This window comes from Pieris napi, chromosome 16 (assembly GCF_905475465.1).
Source record: "Pieris napi chromosome 16, ilPieNapi1.2, whole genome shotgun sequence".
Taxonomy (NCBI): Eukaryota; Metazoa; Arthropoda; class Insecta; order Lepidoptera; family Pieridae; genus Pieris; species Pieris napi.
In genome coordinates this window covers 10,321,395-10,343,067 of record NC_062249.1, presented here as the reverse complement: position 1 = coordinate 10,343,067, position 21,673 = coordinate 10,321,395, and the positions used below count along the sequence as shown (strand labels likewise).

The window sequence follows — 21,673 nt, the reverse complement described above, 5'->3', positions numbered from 1 at the left end:
TTTAGACATCCAAGGTTACAGTAATTCGCACTTGGCTGAATATTGGTAGGATTGCTCAATACACTATTATAAAGGAAATGTGAAAAGTCCTCATCGATCCGGCACGTGCAAAAAAATTTACTCCGGGTCAAAGATCACAAAAATGGGTTTTTCGCGATTTTCAGCAAAATGGTAAGTTTTATCATAAAATTAGTTAGACAATAATTGTAGATCAGATAACTATCTATAAAAAATGTCCAAATACTTTTTTCCTAAGAGCCACCGTTTTTGAGAAATAACGATTCAAAAAGTTGAAAGGGTTGTAATCGTCATAATATGCATTACGTTTCCACGCCACCTTTGAGGTAGTGTACTTAGCGCTTTTTTTTTAATGTGGTTTCCCCGGTAGGCCTATTCCACTGATCTTTTATGATTCTGTTTAATTTGAAACTATTGAATAACTGTAGATATTGACAAGGGTTGAAAATGATGAAAGGGGTGTAAATTACAAAAAATAAGAAAATGTATCCATCTGAATCTAAATCATCATTAACTTCTGCTTTCTCTTGTTATTGTTCTTCTTCTCTTCCTTCTCCTTCTTCTTCTTTATCTTCTTCATTCTGGGTGTTAATAAATTGTCCCAATAATGACACATCGCATGTCTCTTCGTCAACATCAAATGAATCTTCAATTGTTGGCAATTCAACATTGGAGCATGACCGGCCTTGACAGTTAGTACATGCTACAGAACAAAACAGTCCAACTTTTTTTGCAACCACATTTAGCACTACATCCCTTTTTACAGTTGCAAAAAATGGTGTTTAGTAGTTTTTCTGGTGCAGGTGGAAGTAAAGTCTAAACTGGCTGTAATGAATTGTCGACCAACTTCCAACCCCAGTCTTTTCCAACAGCACGAAATAGGCTAGAAAAAATAGGTTACAATAAACACGTGTTTTCACTCCAGATCGATGTTGCTGAAGGTTACACTGGCGTAGAAAATAAAGGACTGGGTTTTTTTTTATCCGAAATTTTCATATTTTATATGTGTAAGTCACACTGACCGATAGAACGATATTTTCAACGGCTTCAGTGATGTATACGGCATACGTGGTGTACTTATACATAATATGACGATTACAACTCTTTTAACTTTTTGAATCGTGATATCTCAAAAACGGTGGCTCTTAGGAAAAAAAGTATTTAGACATTTTTTATAGATAATTATCTGATCTACAATTTTTGTCTGAACTAATTTTATGATAAAACTTACCATTTTGCTGAAAATCGTGAAAAACCCATTTTTGTGATCTTTGAACCGGAGTATTTTTTTTTGCACGTGCCGGATCGATGAGGACTTTTCACATTTCCTTTATAATAGTGAATTGAGCAATCCTACCAATATTCAGCCAAGTGCGAATTATTGTAACCTTACCCCTATTTTTTAGTCTAATTTGACCGGATTACTACTTATAAAATTCGAATTCGATTACAATACCAAATACGATAAATATTTTTCTAAAAGAATTTTTTCTGAAAAAAAAAATTTATCTTTCTCTCCCAAAGCCGTGTATTCGACCCTCGGCTGTGGATTAATGGTATTTCGAATTTCGATTTCAAAAAACATTTGCTAGTACGGTTACATACAAACATCCGAATTAGATGATTCAATTTTAATTGATACGATTGTTTATTTGATTATGTGATTGAATATTCAAAAGACAGGTTATGAAAGCTGATCCTCTTCTTCAGGAAAATGATTAATAAAACGGAATAATTACTAGACTTATAAGATCCTAATAAATTCGCGGGTGTTTCGCGGTGTAGCGGGCTACTCGATTGTGAGGAAGTTGCATGGATCTGGTTATCGCTTCGCCTTCTGAAGTTCTCATGCCATTTGCACACGTGACTTCCTTTCTTTAACATATTTTAAGTATCTGATTATCCTTATTTTAACATGTGTGATGTTTGAGAGCAAAACATAAAATAAATTCAAAGTTTTACTAACATTTCTTGTTTTTTCAATTCATAAAACAAAACACAACGCCAAACATGTTTTATGTTTTATCGTGAATATTAAGAGAAAGCTCAAGGCGCGTAGATAAAATAATAAAAAGGCCGTAAAAGTGGTTTCCACAAAAGGCTGCGACAAAGCTTCCGTCAAGTGGTTCTCACGGCGATACCATCACTCATTCAAATGATATTGTTTTGCAAAATTGTTGCAAGCAATTGAAATGTCATAACTGATAACGGTCGCATTTTCACCTCGGGAACGCGGAAAATTTTAATTTAAATTTGCCACTGTCACAATTATTTTATTAAAAACGAGTTTATAAAAAAAAACAGTCACAGACTACCTACATACAATATTTTCGTAACAGTTTGTTATGAACTGCGTTTTTTTTTTTAAAGTATGTATTATCGGCGACTGAACACAACTAACTATAATTATTGTATGAAATATACATCATTATTATCAAATTCAATTTACTTACCTACTGTTTTAACTGATGTTCCTATTCTAATATATTTTTCAGAAAACGTTGTTTCTCGCTGAAAGGTCCTTGTTGCTATCTATAGAAGTTTTAATTAATTGGGATGTTTTAGATTGTATTTATGCTAACAGTTTAAACTTTTAAAGTTTATATGCTAATACAGATTGTCTTACACTAATTTTGTCTCTTCTCTCTAGCTTGTCATTGGTCTACGATATAGCCATAGTATAGATATCTAAAACTAACTAATTTTTACTCTATGCACGCTGATAAACAACATCCAATCGATAATTTTAATTTCGTCAAGCCGATAAAGATCATTGGATAATGACATGCGCGCGAGTGGTGCTTCAAACAATAACGCGATAAAGGGCAGGTGACACGTGCGCTGTTGTAGCCCACCCTTGAGATAGCTTTTTATTATAAAGCTCATCATGCAGATTATATACTTCAGTAATTAGAAAGTGCAAAGAACTTTCCTTAAGCGCGTAAAAACTAAAAACTAAACCCTTGTATGGGATTTAAAATAAAAAAATCTGACAGCTCAGGTGCGATTATTCGACTTTTCGGCGATGTTTGATCTGTCAACTGTCACATATCTACCATATAAAAACAACGATAAGAGTTAATGAAACATAAACAAGGTACTTAATTTTACGTGATATATTTATAAAAGCTTGCCAACGCTCGGCTCCCTGATATTGCTACAAGAATAATAAAATACAATATTTAATGTGACAAGCACTTACAGGCAAACTTAACAAACATTAAGAAAACAAATAAATTCAACCAAAAAATTTAATTATAAAAACTAAAGGACAGTCAATTTTAAACCTAGCTCGTAATATAAAAGAATGCTCAATCTGTATATCCGTGAGTTGTGGCCAAAACGCGTTCTTCTGAAAGGAGGAACAAATGATGGGATGGGATGTATCTAGGGGGTACACGAAATTTAAATTTAGTTGAAAGGTTGGGTCAATCAACTTGATTCTTAAATATCTTATGCAAACGATATATCAATTAAGTCAGTCAGTTTATAAAAATAGTTTAAAGTCTTCGTTTTCTAAATATGGTCTACTTCTTTCGCTGCGCTGTCGGACAGTGCAATATACGTATATGTAAAAATGGATAAATAATAATACTACCTGAAATTTCGTGCCTCTTCATTACGTGAAGTATGCCAGTGTCTTAGTAAATAATTCTTTTTTGGAATTAAAGTCATTTTTATATAACTTTATAAGCCTATTGTTCGGGTGATACGCTTAATATTGGACAAGTGTATATGAAGTATGCGCTCGCGCACGTGCCGCCATCTGTCGCAGGAAGCGGCACTCGAGCAGAAGATGGGCTTCACCATCATGTCAGATATGTGACATGCCGCGTCTGTCGTCACGCACGCCGCACAGGTGCTTTAAATATGCATTGAATATTTGGAGGCTAATTAGACGTAAAGTGGTTTATTAACGCTGCGTATAAACTATAAAGAGAGCAACACTTGGCCTAGTGATTTCAGCTTGCCACTCTCATCCCTGACGTCGTAGGTTCGATCCCGAGCTGTTTACCAATGGACTTTCCTACTACGTATGCGTTTAGCATTCGCTCGAACGGTGTCAAGCACAGAAACAATGATCATGAAACAGATACAAAAATCTGAGGTCCAGACCTAAAAAGGTTGTAGCGCCACCCATTTATTATATAAATTATAAAGAATTGTCTAAATGAAGATTTTTAATTAAAGAACGAGTGTGTGTTATGGTTTCTTTAGTTTGTTATTGGTCAACAGTATCTCTCGTCCAATCACAGACACGCGAAACGATTCTTGTTTTCATTTGACCAATCACAGTCGGTCGAAGACGCCATTCGATTCGTAATGTTTTATATGAGACCGAAATATATTAGTCAATAAACAATAATTGTATAAAGTAAAAATCTAATTTAAAGAAAAAAACAATGCAACTTCGAAACAGCAACTAACTATACAATTCTACGCTAGACCCAGAGGAAGACAGTCCCTATTAATGCTAAATGATTGCAGGGGAATTGATAAAAAATATATTATACAATACACCGACATGTCTTATCGATCGTAATTCAATGTTATTTTAAGCTAACCCAGCCGCACCTGCTGCACCCCACCAATAATGAATCTTTACAGCAACATTACAAGCTTTTTATTCAGCAACAAACGGGTTTCAGACGATGCAACGATAGTTAACTAGTTTTAAATGTTAACATCCTGATTCCTAAGCTCAGATATATGGATGGAATTCCTTTTTATGATATAGTTGTTCAAGGAAAAGGTGATCAGTTAATACATCCCCATTCATAATCAAATTAATTATATTGTAGGCGACTTTATTTTACATATAAATTTACTAGCCGTTTCGCGCCCGCTTTGCTGGACGAATTAAAATAAATTTTATGTTTCATTATTTTATTTTTTTTCATATTTTTATTATTCTTCTTTTTAACTTCCCGCTAAGAAAATTGAAATATTTCGAAAATTGAGTTTTTAACAGATGTTGACGTTTAGAGGTTCTAGGAAGCCTCTCCGAATGTTTCCGCGGTGAAGTCCGTATGGATAAATTTTCATAAAAGTAAAACAGCAATAAAAAAATGAAGGAACGTTGGAATTTAATAAATAAACCATAAACCATCTAGGAAAAATTACGCATCGAACGGCAGTAGTTTCATGTCGATACGATCAGTGGTTTAGGCGTGAAGGAGCCTCAAACGAAGACCATTTTTCTTTTATATATATATATATATAGATTATTTTAAAATTCTTAATATCATACTTAATTCTCAAAGCCAGAATTGTGTTAATTTTCAACGGTTCGTTCCACATTCTAATAAATATTATCAATTAAGTAGTTTTTTTGTAATAAAATATACTTTAAAATCGTCCCCTGTACTTTAAGCGATGTAATGCAATTGTTTCGTTTTGAACTATGATCTATGGCAGTGTTGGGAACAACGTGACGTTTTTCATTAACTTTTTAAATTTTTTTTACTGTGTTTCATTAACAATTTCCTAGTAATTTCTTCCTAAAACCTATCATTTGAGGTTATTCAGTGAACAATTCAATTTTTTAATATGACAAATAATGTTAAATTTCGGAGGCATAAGAATTGTATATATGCTAACGTGGGGCATGGCACAAAAAGGTTAGGAATCACTGGTCTAAGGTATTATAGGAACTATCTTTAAGTTACTAGACAACCTGGATACAGCATTAGTTATAAATTCATTTTCAGACGATGCACCAGTATTTCGTCGTCTAATTAGTTTCATTATTACAACAGTACTGTTAATTTAAGTAACAGTCGAATCAAAAAATTTTAGAAATGATGCAATCAAATCGCAACCTCATATAGAAACTTCCTTCCATAAACCTCTTCCTTCTAAATGGTTATATTATTCATTATAAATACAATGATACCCGATAACGCATTAGTTTGCCCGCTTTATTTTGTAATAATCTTTCGGTTGTATGAAGATTTTTGCGGAACTTCATAATGATAAAGTGGGCCGGTCACGTAGGCATGTTAATTGGTCGCAATGACCACTGCTCGGTGACCATAAAGAGTGCAGCGTGGGTAGCCCGACGCTCCGTCTAAAACTACGACCAAAACCTAGACCCCTACCTGTTCCAAGCACGTTGCCAGTTTTACCGTCACCTCGCAGTAGACGACGAGGGGAAGCAGGTCGTGTTACACTGGTGCATACTGTTGATGAATGCCTCTTAATATTGTCTCGTTTTCCTTTGATGTGTTCATTCACAAATGCGGCCGCAGCGGTAATATGAATATTGAAAGTTTTATTAATATTTGAGATTAGTTTTGTTAAGTATGTCATCATTCAATATTATAAAAATAAATGAATCTCGTTGTTTGTTGTGTTTACTTACTACTGGTCTATTATGGAATCCAGGTTATTAAGGAATATCGAAACTATACAATAAAATATAATTTTATTGCCATACTTAATCTTAACCCAATAAATGAGCATGTCAGCAATTAAACATATTGAATTATACAAAGAAGTCGCTTGAGGGAACATGAAGGGTTTCTCGTGAATGAAGTAGTAAATAAAATTACTTTTGAATATTATTTATGTGACGTTCATAAGAATTATCTGTTTACCTGTGACTATACATCTGATTTAAAAAAGAATTAACTAGGTTCTTATCTGAGGTTTACATTGTTATACTACGTATTGGCATATTGACTCATCGTACCTAATCATAAGTCATTACCAAATATTGTGTAATAAGTACCTGCTGACATGCCTAATAACAAATCAAGCAGAACGCTTACCACACAGTGATAATCACCTTATGGAATAACATTGTACTGCGAATAAAAGGAGTTTCAATATGAAATAACTATTTACAACATCCTGCCGATTCCTAATTCTAACAAAACAGTTATCTCCAAAGCTTTTTTCATTAAAGCGCCGTCTATTTTGGTCGTTGTCCATCGGGAACTAGTGATACGCGGCTATTCCGAGCAGGGCAGGTTTTCGGGGAATGTCAACAAACCAACGGGCTCTCATTCAATGAACTCTGCAGAGCGCTGTTCAACGCCGGTGGCGGACCGGTCCACATAGCTATTCATAAAAATATGCTCCCAGACATTCAATGGACTCGACGACTGTCGGTTTTTCTAACTTCTAATGCCGTAAAGGATCACGTACTCAGATCACACTACTAAAGATTATTGAATGAAAACTCAAACGATTGATGCTTTTACAACAAGAATTGGCTGTTTTTTTATAATATTTAGTTGAAAAGGTAATTCAATTGATTTTCTTAGCCGCATTCAAACAGGTAGGTATTTTTTATTCATTTGCTAACATTTCAGCGTTTCTTACGATTTCATTATATATAAGAGAAAACACTTGGTGTGTAAGTTGAACCCGATACACGTATTAATTTAAATGGCCAATTAATCAATTTCACAGCCCATGAGCGTAATCTTAGAATTGATTTTATTCAATCACATTAAACGATACAAATTGCGCAAGTAAGTGGCGCCAGAGTTACCTGATATGATTGGTTCAAACTAATAGTGTAAAGATTCTTTTAGCAACATTGCATGTACCAAAAGGCGTTGTTTAGGTTTTTAAATCTGACTTGTCGAAAATCAATTAGCAAGTGTTATCTTACAAATCTTAAAAGCAGGTGAAGTTTGTGAGAACCAACCTTAAGTTCTAAGTATATTTGTAAAAGGCTGTTAACCTTTTTGTTTTAATGCCAGAAGGAATAAAAAACATGTATAAAGATTTAGTTTCGTATAATTTTCTTTTAACAAATGATCAATAGAAAACTGTATAATTAACAATGTAGCATCTTAACAGATATTTCAAAATTATTAGCGATGTAGGTAATATTTTACATATACTTTGGAATGTTTATATAAACAATCTCTTAGGAATTGACAATACAGCATGGTACACAAGACAATTTTTTATACAGACTCTGATAGATTGGTCCTATAATTTGTCAACACATGAAAGCCATACAATGGTAGAGTGGTCTAGAATAAAATACACCAATTTATCAGACCCTGTACTGCTGTCACAGCCCATTAACAAATTTACTATATTTTTGTGTCATCCCCTCAGTCAAGCCACCATTATACAAAGACAATAAATACAATTAAGAAATTTTACAATAGAATATTATTGACAATAAATGATTACTTCAAATTCTATATTTCATTTATAATAAATTACTATACAATATACAGATAGTGAATTTTTAGTTGTTGCGGTTTAAAATTAGCTAGAAGCAAAACGGACAGACTGGCAATTGACAGTGAGGAGTGACATTTAAGACACCATCCAATGTTATACAATTTTTACAATTATTATTATTACTGAGATTCACAATGAGATTACATAGGACATATGATTGCGAGGCCGTGCTTAGCAAGGTTTAATGGATGTAACCGTTAACATGGCAAATCCGTGCGGCTGATCAATGAATTTTAACTAAATAAAGCAGTCAATAAATAAATGTTTATAAATATCTAATAAATACCTACAGGGGCTATATTTACAAGAAGCCTTCTCACAAGGGCTGGTCTCCATCATTAAACGAATATAATACAGCTCTATCCCAGTGGGATATCAGGTATAAATTAAAAAATAAAGTAAAGCTGCCGGCTTAACATGTATTACAAAATAATACTGACACCAGTAATATACTCTAACCGTGCGATGGAATGTGCTACAGCAATAGGAACTGAGCTACTCGCTGCCTCACAAGTATCCAACTTCATCACAACACAACAAGTAATAAATACAATATTGATTTACCAATATAAGTGGCCCAGAGACTCATACAAATGATCACCTTTGCAATATACAAAGGTGTTTTTATACTGGGACATAGATTTATCTATTTGAGTATAAATGCTCTGCAGACTTTACAATAAGGCCCATTTACTAAACATTTACTACAATACAAAACAATAACATGCAGTGGAATCAGGTAGCAAGTGTTATCACTCTGCTCAAACAATCATTACTATGATGGACATATTAAACTGAATTCTTATAAGAAACAATATATTACTACATGGAATGAGATTTGTTATCTTGTTTCAGCAGAGTGAGTACTCTCTAACCTGTTATACAACCCAACAATACAACATAACAACTTCTAATACGAGCGAGTAGCATATAGGGACATGGTCATTGCCCATCTCACTAGTCCAACATACAACATTAAACAGAACCATGTACACATTATTCACAAACACAGCTGAAGGAACTGAAATTTGACAACTCTCAACTTCAGTTTCGGTATATACAAAAGAAATTCCTCAGAAATAAATTATATGCTTCGTAAATTAATTATCACATAAATTTTCTTACTCCCGTTCGATCCACATAACTTAACACATAATCTAACTATATGTACATGTATGAACAGAATGTCTATAGAGTGGGGGCAGTGCAGACCGGCAGCTGACCCCGGGGCGTCGCTACAGCCACCAGGTGCACCAGGCCACGCTCTGCCGACGGAGGCGCTTTGCCCCGCCGGTGCAGCCGCACCCACGCCCCGAAGCAGACTAGAATCGCAAGGAACACGGCCACAGTCGCGCCGCCGGCGATCGACGCCGTCTCCATCATGAGCTGCCGGCTCGTCAACACATACGAGTTATCCAAGTCCTTGAACTCGCACCGCTGACCCACGTAACCGTTTCGGCACTCACAATTATAGATAGGACTGTCCGAGATCACTACAGTAAAGCACACTCCACCGTTGAGGCAATAGTACTCCGAGTAGTCGGGCTCGCACTTGAAGATGGGGAAGGTGACGTTGAGACGCGGCTGCGGTTGCGGCTGCGGCGGCGGGCGCTGCGGCCTCGCAGGCCTCGCGGGCCTCTTCGAGATGGAGCTCGAGCAGGCGCCCGCCAGCGCCCAAGCTGCAGACACCACCGCCCACCATACTACCAAAGACTGCATTGTCCGCTCGCTCCGGACGCTCGGCGCTCGCGGTAAATACACGATTTTGACATTGGACGGTGACTTATACGAAATCCGAGAGGCGATGACATGACCGCTTTCGAATTTCGAACTCGAACCCTTCGCTCGCATCCGCGTCGGCGGTCCGCCCAGACATGTTTCCTGTGTCAACTTTTTTTAATGTCGACGATCACTCGCTCATGACGGAGGCGCGGTTTCTAGCGCCCGAGATATCGCCTCGATTCCACCGTGGGCATGTCGAAAGTGAAACACGATTCAATTATTGTACACTGAGTTCGTAGTTAAAAATTATTCACGGAGCACATACACACAATGTCCCGTTCGAAAGTTTACACACAAAATGGTGCTTAGCGGAACGAAATCGCACTGCGCTCAACGAGTTGTCTGTGCACGACTGATGGAAGGCGTCTACTGCATCCGCCATCTGCCGACGAGAATGAATGCGGTGAACTCAGACGCGAGTCGTTTGTGTGCGCAACCTGTCCGTATATAGATTAGTTGTCGGTGTGTGTACGCACTGCGTCAATGTGTGAATATATTTTTTTCTTTTACGAGACAAAGAGATAAAAAAAGTCCCATTGGTATAGCTCTTACAAGCATTACCTACCTAGTTTTTCGTTGCGATTTTAAACTTTATTGCTTTAACCTTTTTTGAGAAACCTTGATCAGGTTCTGGAGCATATTGTTTGTGTTTTAAACTTGTTTTATATTATAGCTACACAATGAATAAGAAACCTACAACAAGACCCAGTCCTAAGTACCAATTAATTATCGTAGTAACTAGTAAGCAATTAGTACTTAGGTACTGTTAGGAATGATTAGGTAAGTAAGTTTATATCTGGAGGTGTTTTTGAATAAGCCAAGAGATACTCTCACAAAATCTTAAACAATGACTCTAATTAGACGGCTTTTTTAATTTAATATGAACGAGACGAATTATGGACATTTTTCGCTTTGATTTTGCATATATTTAAATATAATTACATGTTGTCAGTTGCAGATTTAAATCGTAACATTAATAAAAGTCACTAGCCATAATAGATAACAAATAACAATGTAATGACATCAATAGCATATTATCTAGTTTTGAAAATTAAAAAGTGGATACTACATAAACTTTTGTCAAAGTTTATGAATTTAGAAAGACCAAACATAGATTGATTGTCGCTATTGTCATTATCGATTTACTTATAATATTTGATGCAATTAATAATATAAAAATAAGGTCCTCTTAAATTTGAGATTGTAAATGCTCATAAATTGCAGGAGCGAAAACAATATTATAAGCAGACAATTTTATTTCAATTTTCTTATGTAATAATCTACTTAGTATAAATTAGTACTTATTATTTTGAGATGTATTTGGCCGATCATACCTACACTTTTGGATTATTTTTCCCATTAGATATCAACAAAACGTTTTTGTCTCTTTCGTCATACTATTACTATTGTATTCGTATTTCGTTGATAAGTTTCTCAATAGATTATCTTTCTCTATGGTCAAGCTATCGGATATGACATCTGCTACTGTCAATTATGACAGTTAACAGTTGCCAATAATAAAGACAATTCAGTATTCACTATAGTATAGTGTCAAATTGCAAGATAAAAGTGTTTAAAAGTTTATCTCAAAATAATCATCAACATTTTTTATATAAAAATACATTGAATATTTTGAATGTAACTCCAACACAAATTCCTTTAAAAATGTCTGAATCATCAAAATCGAAATCTTCTAACTTAAATGCTACACCTAGCTTACAATGTAAAGATCTACACGAGTATCTTAAAAGTCGGTCTTCTCAGTTTTTGGAGACTCTCTACAATTACCCTACAATTTGTTTAGCAGTGTATAGGTAAGTACAATACTATGATGTAGGTATAGATTGATAATATTGTAATTATTTTTTATTTCGATTTTTTAAGACTATATTTATCTTTACAGAGAATTACCAGAACTGGCTCGACACTTTATAATTCGCCTTCTTTTTGTCGAACAGCCAGTCCCACAAGCAGTTGTAGCATCATGGGTCACACAAACACATGCTAAGTATGTGCTAAAGTATTCGAATTTCAAACAAATTAACCCTAAACATAAAATCTATGACTATATCTATATATCGACGTAGGAAAGCATATTTGCTGTAAGTAGACAAAATACCTAAAGTGACTTTTTACTGCCATTAGAATCAGAAAAAAAAACCGCATCGAATGTCCTGGGTCCTGTGCCTCTACGATGAAAAAAAAATTACATACGCCGTTGAAAACGCCCGTACTTATATTTTTTTTAGCAAGATTAAATGCTGTATGTAGACCAAAATCCAGTCATTTTAGACAATTTGTACTTACAGCAAAAGAAAAACTGCATTTTTTTCTTTACAAATACTTACTTCTTCCCATTTAAAAACGTAACGCTACTTACAGCATTTCTGCGGCGTGTGATTTTTACATTCGTTTACTTACAGCAGTTTTTTTTTACCATTTACGACATTTTATTTCAAGCAAACATTACATTACCAAATGACCCACTGCATTTCTAGATCTAATCATAATTATAAACTAATCTTACATCTTGAATTGCAATTGAAAGTACCCAAATACATAAATGTACTGCATACAGCATATTTATCGCCTGTAAATTGATAATATTTCCGCGCGTACATTTTTCTTCCTTAGTTACAGCATTTTAAAGGTTTGTGATTTAAAAAACTGTTTGCTGTAACTAGCCAAACACGTACTTATAGTAACTTTGGATAAAAAGTTTACATTACAAATGGTGACTGGCAGTTAAATAAATATATGTTTCAAAAATGGTAGCAATATCATGGATAGGTTCGACACTATTAATTTTTTTCCGAAATTAATTAAGTTTTTTGGCTCTGGTGAACAATTGCAATATGTCTACTTACAACAAATATGCTTTCTTACGTCGATATATACTCTTTGAATGATTACCTAATATGTTTTTAATTAAATAAAAAAACAATTATTGTTTTTGTTATATTAAACAGTATAAGATTACTTTACTAACTAGTTTTGTTGCAATAGATATAGTAAGAAATAACTATTTCTCCATAACAATATTTACAATCATGTTTTACACAGATGACCCTCATTTACACTTTATTTTTACCACTTGATAAGAAATAATGTAATAAATATTTCTATCCATTAAGTAAGCTTTATTAAAATATGTTTTTAATTTAGGGAACAAAGCAAAGCTTCTGAGGCATTAACAGAACTATCAGTATGGCATGAGGCACCTATACCTGGAGGCTTACCGGGATGGTTGTTATCACAGTCATTTAAGAAAAATTTAAAAATTGCTCTTTTGGGTGGGTAAGTTATTTTTTAAAAATTGCTTACTATGCCATTACAGTGCCATGCAATAAGCATTATGTTAGATTACAAAACATGTGACTTAGTCTGAAGATTTTACAGTGAAAGAATTGTGTAAAACTAACTATCCAATAAACCTGTTCTATGAATTGTTGTATTCAAAATATATTTGTTATTATTATTATAAAGGTAATAAGTACTAAAATGCATAAGTGTCTTTCAGTGGCCGACCATGGAGTATGTCTCAAACCTTGGAACCAGATGGCAAAGCAAGGGATGTAGCATTCTTAGATGCATATGCACTTGAGCGATGGGAATGTGTTCTTCATTACATGGTTGGCAGTCAGCAAACAGAAGGAATTAGTGCTGATGCTGTAAGGATATTGCTTCATGCTGGACTCATGACTAGGTACAATATATTTGACTCAATATTTTTACAAAAATAATCGTAATAACAGCAAAGTCCATATCAATTTTTACACCTTTATTTGTGCTTATTATACAAGCTATATTTTCTGTTAAAATTTTTATATTGCACCATAAATGTCAAATGCTCGTGAATGTCAAATAGAAATATATTTTTGTACAATTTATTGAATTTAAGTAAGTTATTCCTTTGTTGGAGAAGTTAATAACTAGGTGTTTATTGTATATTAACTGTATATATGTGATATTCTTGAAATTGATAAATAAATGTTTCCGAACCTTTTTATCAAGCTAAATATAGCGAGCATTTATGTTTGTTCACAATTATTTAATCAGCGGAAACTACAAGTTGTGGAAATTTAATCAGTTGTATTTCAACTTAGAAAACTCAAGTTTCCTCAAAATCTGTTTAGTAGTTTATGGGGATGGGTATTTTTTGAAGAAACATGTATAATATTAAATTTTCAAAATTACTTGTATTGCAACTTAAAATTATTTCGAATTTAAATGTAGACTCCTCGTCAACCTTGTCTCAAATTCTTTGGTTTCCCTTCAATTCCTACAATTAATATTATAAATCTGTGCAGACACTTTGCATGCTTTATCAGATCATAACAGACTTTGCCTTTGGTTGTCATAAATAAAAAATAATAAGTGTTAGTTTTCGGTTATTTTTAATAATGTATTTATTAATTGTCACTTTATAAGCAATTAATAAAGTATCTTAAATGTAGCACAAATTTTTAGAGATGCGGAGGATGGCTCAGCGGTAATAACTAAAGCCGGCTTTCAGTTCCTTTTGCTCAGTACGGCTAAACAGGTAAGTTAAATACAATTACAATTTTAAAATAATTCTGATTTATTGTTATAACAAATATGTATGAGTAATCATATACAATGTTTGGGGAAAAAATAAGGCACATCCACAGATTATAAAGTAGCATGTTATAGACTATATATAGGATTGGTGTGACTTTGAGCAATAATTAATGAAAACTCCATGGTGATACAGACTTTGTTCAAATGACTTTTGTACGGGTTGCAGACCAAGAGCTAAGCTAAGTTAGTTTAGCTTAGCTCGCATAGCTGACGCAGTTTTCCATACTTGTGTGCAGACCGCAAACTAAGCGAACTAAGCTATGTGAGCTAACTAAAATATGCGAAACTAAGTTAGTTGTGTATGCCGATGCGCAGTTACACGAGCTAAGCTAAGCCCCTCCCGCTGCCCCGCACACCATTTGCACATCCTTCGCCACACTGACTGAGCTTTGGCTTAGCTGTTGGTGTGCACGCTATTTATTTCTAGCTTAGCTTAGCCTAGCTTGCTTGGCATAGCTTAGTTTAGCCTTGGCATAGATTAGTTTTCGGTCTGCAACCGGCTTTGACCTGAATCAAACCATAATAAAGATTTTATAGTAACGTCATCTATTATCGAAGTATGTAAATTCGCGTTTATATTAAATAATATACGTACCAACAAACAATAAATATTAATTCGACTTAGGGTCCTTCAAGAAAAGAGCGTAGCAATTCTTGAAAAGCCGGCAACGCACCCGTGAGTATCCATTGGCAAATAATATCACTAAACATCAGGTGAGCCTGCCAGATTGCCATCTGTGCTATAAAAAGAAAGTTCCTTCAGTGAATGCGCACGGTGTATGGGAATGTATTTAATATAATATGAGTCAATAAAACTTATTTATCTAAATTTAAGTACTAGGATTAATTTAAATAATTTCAGGTATGGTTATTCCTTCAACATTATCTACACACTGCGGAGAAGAGGAATCTGAGTTCAGCGGAATGTTTAGCTTATTTATATCAACTCAGCTTTAGTACACTTGGAAAGGTGAGTTATTATTCATATATTTCTTATCAAATGAAAAAGGCCGGCAACGCACTCGCGAGCCCTCTGGCATTGAGTGACCATGGGTGGTATCACTTCAACATCAGCTGAGCCTTGTGTCGGTTTGCCGCCTGTTCTTTAAAAAAAAATTAAAGGTCAAGCGAGGTAGAATACAAAATACCATCCGTATCACCTCGACGTCCGGCGTTCCAGTTCCACAACTGAGCGTTTTTAAGGCAGTTTTTGCCGCGAACCACCGCTATGCTTATATATCAAATGACTAATTTAGTTCAGTTTTATTAAAAATATTAACTATTTAAACTGAATTGTCCCTTTCTATCACGTCATAAACAGAATTTGATAGAAAGAGAGAGTATTACTACTAAATCTTATTGAACTACACTTTAGTAACAGGCAGCAAAAAACTGTCTTTGACTTGCCTGGTGACTCTGGGGCCTCTGTAGAGCCCCACTTCATATATATAAAAATGTGTGCGTGTACTAGGTGTACACACGTAAGAAGTGAAACTTCTTTATGATCTTATTTTTTGAAAAATGATCTACTATATGCAACTTTACAGAAATTCGTTAAATTAGATAAAGTTTAACAAAAGGCTTTTATTATCATAGACATGAATACAAATATTTCATTTTACCTTATTACTACGAAGATTATTATAGAATTTCATTAATTGTAATAGAATTATTACTATCATTGAAAAACGTGACGATTTGCTACAAAATTTCTCCCATACGTCGATAAAGAAGTTTCATTCCAACGCCGATAAAGAAGTTTGACTTCAAAAAGCAACATGGCGCGTAACCGAAAAACGTGACGCGTAACGAAAAAATTTTACACTAAATTTTTTTCCAACCCCGATAAAGAAGTTTCACTTCAATAAAACAAGTGTTTTATTAAATAAATACAGATTAAACAAATTAAAATAAAAAAGTTTCCTCACAGATAAATATCTTAATACAGAAACCTGAGGCCAAGACCGAAAAGGTTGTAGTGCCAATGTTTTTAGACGCATTTCTTTGTTGTGTATAACAACAAACTATATTTTTTTAATATAATTTCAGGACTACAGTACAGAAGGCATGAGCAACAATATGCTGATGTTTTTACAGCATTTGAGGGAGTTTGGACTCGTCTATCAGAGAAAGGTATTTTTAACTATTCGGTAGGGTAGGTTAGGTAGGTAAAGGTATATTTACTATACAGTTTTAACCTTTAATTTGAAATTAGTACATGGTATAGCGACTGTTTTGGTAAATAATTTGTATGTAATTTCTATTTTAATTGTAATGTAGAGCGAGGGTAAAACTTGCTGAGTTTCTTGCCCGTTCTTCTCAGAACAAGGCCTCAAGGTAATTTTGCGAACGGATGGCGTAGTCTTGCTCTTTCGCGAATTTTGTAAACACTGTACAGCTTGTACAGTGGACTGTGAAATGTGTGTTTAAATTTATATGTATTAACTGTCAGGAGTATCTGTATAATATATGTAGTGTAGCTGCACTAGATAACTATATGATATGATGAGAAGTAAGAACCTAACAACCCTACGCATCCCTAAGCCCTACAGACGTACCCTAACACATAAGGAATACAAGGCTCGTCTCGAAAATATCCAGCGACGTTTCCTTCGTTTTCTTGACTTTAAGGCCCACCAGCGTTCTGATGGTTACCATCTACGTTGTCAACCTTACAATTTTTTGCCCCTTGAAAATCGAAGGAATATTTCTGATTTGTCTGCTATTTATTACAGATTGTTAGGGGATTCGTTGATTATCCGGAGATGTTAGCAAAACTCAACTTGCGAACAGACTTATATTATGGTTCAGAAACCGCCCTCTTTTCAAAATGCCTCCACCTAATACCAACTATAGGAAAAATACATTCATGATTCAAAGTGTACAGACCTATAACCAATATTCAACCCAGTTTGACATCGATCTTTTCTGTTCTTCCATTGTCTCTGTGAGACGCACACTCACATCCAGCTATTTCCATTAGAATAGTCATACTTAATTTTTTATTTACTAAAGTTCTTTAATTGTTTCATAGTATTATAAATTCATAAATGTTAATTTTATTCCTCCTATCTCCTTAAGGTATTTATGGATTATCTATACGTGGAGATTTGTAATTAGTACTGACTTTATTTTATTGTAATCATAATTTACCTTTTGTTAAAATACTGTAAATCTTCCTAAAATGCCATAAATAAATAAATAAGTACGGGATATCTGCACCAAGGGACCTAAGGTAACAGACGGAGCCCTACGGGTAGGATCAAAGGATTGAGGTGGTGGGATTACCTCAAAGCTATCAGACTCACCCCCATAGTAAGGAGATTGTAGTAGTTTTCACTATTTCTCCATTATTAAGGTATAAAGGTGTGAGGTCACGCGCTCGCGAGAGTTTCTAGCGTCGCGAAGCCGCGCGTTCAAGTTGAAAAACACGTCGCTTCGCCTCTGCATCATCATTTTTGACGTGACAACGTCTTATAATTCGATGGAACCGGCTGCACGCACGAAAAAACATGACTCATGCGGCGTTACCTTGCTCTGAGGCGTTACCTCGCTCTGAGGCGTTCCATTTAAGGCTTGAAGTGCAAGCGAGAGCGCGGAACGAGCTACAAAGAGGCACAGCTGTCTCTCTCCTACATGAGTGGAGATTGTTTCTAGAAACAATAATTGTATTTATGCGTACATATAAATGTAACTTGATCAATTCAATTGTGATTTCCATTTACCTCCTTCTCTTTATCCATACAAAATATCTATCAAACAAATAAAATTAAAACTTTCTTTTGTAAAACGGAACCATTCCATCAGTATTTTCTTATGACGTACACGTACAACTATCGTCAGTAAACCGACTTTACAGACAACCGATTTTTTTATTTGTATTATGCCCTAGGTTGTACAAATTTGGCGATTATTATAAAGTAAAATAGATCCTGTTAGATTCAAAAACGTTATTACGTTAAGTGTATATGACATACGGGGGTAATAGTTCGGTTTAAGTCTGCTTAACAGATTGGTTAACCAATGAACGCTATAAAATGCTATACATTATAATATTTTTCAAATCTTGTACGCTGCTTTTTGCACAGAATTCCAACAAAATTCCATCTTATAAATGTCAATTGTTTTTTTTTTATGGCTCTGGCACGGTTTGTACATTAGCCAGCGTCAAGTATAAGATTTTTTATAATTCGTGCTTTGCCTTTTTAGAAATTCGACCGTGTCCTCCATGTACCGAAGCACTCGCCCGGTACCGCACAAACCTCCCAAAGGCCGAGAACAAATTTAAATTAAATTAAAACTTGGAATCGAACCCGGTACCCCTCACCTAGCTGCTTTTTATCCTTTTCAGCGCAAAGCGGGTCGCTTTTACCCCACGCGTCTGGCGCTAAATATAACCTGTGTTCGAGATGGTATAGCGCCGTTGGAAGCCAAAAGGTCGCAAGGGTATATAGTCGTTGAGAGCAATTATCGCCTCTACGGGTATACGCAGAGCACATTGCAAGTCGCTCTTTTGGGACTCTTCACCGAGTTAATGTATAGGTAAGAGCTTAGCTATTCCCACATGGTGGAAAATAAATGATTTAAAAATGTTCCTAGTGTTCGACTTGAGTATTTTATATTATTTATTTACACTTTGTTGCATTATAATATAAAAATTTAAAATAATTACATGTAAAGGAAAGGAAAAAAAAGAGTGAGAAAAGAAAAAAAAAAGTATTAAAATAGATAATACATTTTTTTATGTAGGCAAGAAGTGCAAAAATAAACAGGAACAAAAAAACAACTAAATTAATAAAGGATACATGAAAAAAATAATAATAAAAAGTGCACATGAGTCATTATAATTTAATTTAAGATTTTAATATTATCAATATTGCGGTCGTGTCCAATGAAAGTGTATTTAACTCTCACTTGCGTACAACACGTACGAAATGAGACAGTGGGCAGGCTACATAGCGCGCATGGACAAAAAGCGATGGACCCGCCGGCAGCTTGGATGGAGACTTCGGAAAAACAATTTCCTTGACTTCTCACAAATTTAATTCAAGAATATAATACTTTACTTTTTTGCTTACACTTGTCTATGGTTTTGAATTAATTTTGGTTGTATGGTTTTGTCTATTTCTAGTAATTTTTTAATGCCATACAGTAAATTTTTACAGGTTCCCGAACTTAGTGGTCGGAGTGATAACTCGTGAATCAGTGCGTCAGGCGTTTCGAGGTGGAATCTCAGCTCAACAGATCATCAAGTTTCTGGAGCAGCATTCACATCCACAGGTATTTTGAACATCAAAAAATTGTGTTTTGTGTGTCTGTTAACGTAACACGTTAATTTAAAACAATGGATTTAAGTACTCCTTTTCACACAAATATTATGTCGAAAAGCATTGATCTCCTCCAAGTCACATAGAATTTCCATAATTCTAAAACAACCAACCGGAATTTGATGAATGTTTGTAAACTTAAAATAGATGTATATCCCAAATTACGGAGTTTTAAGTTTCATCAAAATCGGTTCAGTCGTTTTAGAGATATGGGTATCCACGAGTTTCTGGAAGGGACATTTATTATTTAGGTAGCTAGAACCTAGGTTGAAACCTTAGAACCTAGAAAATTTCATCAACATCACCTTGATGGCTGGAAGTCTTCCACAGTCTGTTTCACAAAGCGCTTTCTTTTGCGAACAAGCGAACTGTGGAATCGACTCCCGTTGGGGGTCTTTCCTGAGAGATACGACCTCCAACTATTCAAACTTAGAATGACCCCAAAGGCCGGCAACGGACCCACTAAAAATGAGTGTCCTGTTTCCCTCCTATTATTTAAAAAAAGTGAAATTTTTATACAAGCATTTGGGGGTTGGTTATTTATTAAATTAAATTTTCTTACTCCAGAATTTTATTCAAACATTTTACTAAACAGAATAATATAGTTATTTATTTTATATATTTATATTTCACGGCTTTTTCTCGAAGGGGTAGTTAATATACATCATATATGTAATTTTTTTATATTTTCAGATGCTGTGCGCTGAATCTGGTGGTATAAAGACATCATCACTTCTCCCGCCGACAGTCGTGGATCAGATCAGACTTTGGGAGAGTGAGAGGAACCGCTTCACGTACACCGAGGGAGTGGTCTACAACCAGTTCCTATCACAGGTTAGGTGGAATATATATTTTTTGACGTAAAATTGTAAATACCGTTAGATTGTAATCTATCTCGCGAGATTGTGGACTGTCGAAAGATTGTGAACCTCAACGTACTGCTTACAATTTAACGTATTAATATTCGTTAGATTGTAATCTATCGAAGTGAAACCGTCAAATTGTGAAACGGGTATCACTTATTCCACGTCATTAAATTATTAATCCCTACTCATCGGCAAAGAAGACAGAGGGTGTAGGCTGAGAGAAAAAGCCGGCGTAAAAAACTCTCGGTACTCTTTTAAAATAGCAAATCATCCAACAACACTTATTTTAAAACAAATATCGCAATTTAATTAGAAGTAGCCTGTCTAGCACTAGTCCTAGGCCATACACACATTATTATTATTGTTTTAACCGGGCTGATGTGACCCAGTAGTGAAGAAAGACCTGCTTAATTTTTTTGTGATAATGAGACTTATTTTGGAATTATCATCATTGGTCTAATTTTTCCTCAGGCTGACTTCGTAGTATTACGAGATTATGCGCGTGCGCAGGGCGTACTAAGTTGGCAGAACGAGCGCACACGTACTATGGTTGTGACAAGACCGGGACACGATGACGTCAAGAAGTTCTGGAAACGGTACTCCAAGTCCTCTTAGAACAAAAATATGACATAATATGGAGGAAAATAAAAAAAAACTGAATGTCTAGTTATAAAATGCCTAGATTAAGTTGTATATTGTAAATAAATTTTTATATTAATTATCTTTTTTTAAACTTCTAAAAATTTCACTCTTAACTAAAGTACTTTTTCATCTCTTTCTGTCAAATTGTGTTTAGGCTGTGCTAAAAATAGACAGAAGTTATTATAAAACGCGCGTTAGATGCCTACATTTATTTCAATACAC

At 34.8% G+C, this 21,673-nt stretch overlaps 2 protein-coding genes across 2 annotated transcripts; one reads left to right on the top strand and one right to left on the bottom strand.

Annotated features, from left to right (window-relative positions):
* Window positions 1–7,752: 7,752 nt before the first annotated feature.
* On the bottom strand, window positions 7,753–10,085 carry LOC125057202 (pro-epidermal growth factor-like). Its single transcript, XM_047660724.1, has one exon. The coding sequence runs from the start codon at window positions 10,081–10,083 to the stop codon at window positions 9,421–9,423; it is 663 nt and encodes a 220-aa protein (XP_047516680.1). The 5' UTR covers window positions 10,084–10,085; the 3' UTR covers window positions 7,753–9,420.
* Window positions 10,086–10,106: 21 nt separating this feature from the next.
* On the top strand, window positions 10,107–21,528 carry LOC125057498 (general transcription factor IIH subunit 4). Its single transcript, XM_047661221.1, is given in 14 exon segments — window positions 10,107–10,255; window positions 10,257–10,469; window positions 10,967–10,981; window positions 11,538–11,828; window positions 11,918–12,022; window positions 13,180–13,311; window positions 13,535–13,720; window positions 14,485–14,557; window positions 15,479–15,586; window positions 16,666–16,749; window positions 18,968–19,158; window positions 19,782–19,896; window positions 20,637–20,777; window positions 21,281–21,528. Coding segments are annotated over 14 exon segments (1,947 nt in total). The 3' UTR covers window positions 21,425–21,528.
* Window positions 21,529–21,673: the final 145 nt, after the last annotated feature.

Bases quoted from the DNA above. Each gene is read 5' to 3' on its own strand.
- LOC125057202 (XM_047660724.1), bottom strand. From the start codon at position 10,083: ATGCGAGCGAAGGGTTCGAGTTCGAAATTCGAAAGCGGTCATGTCATC.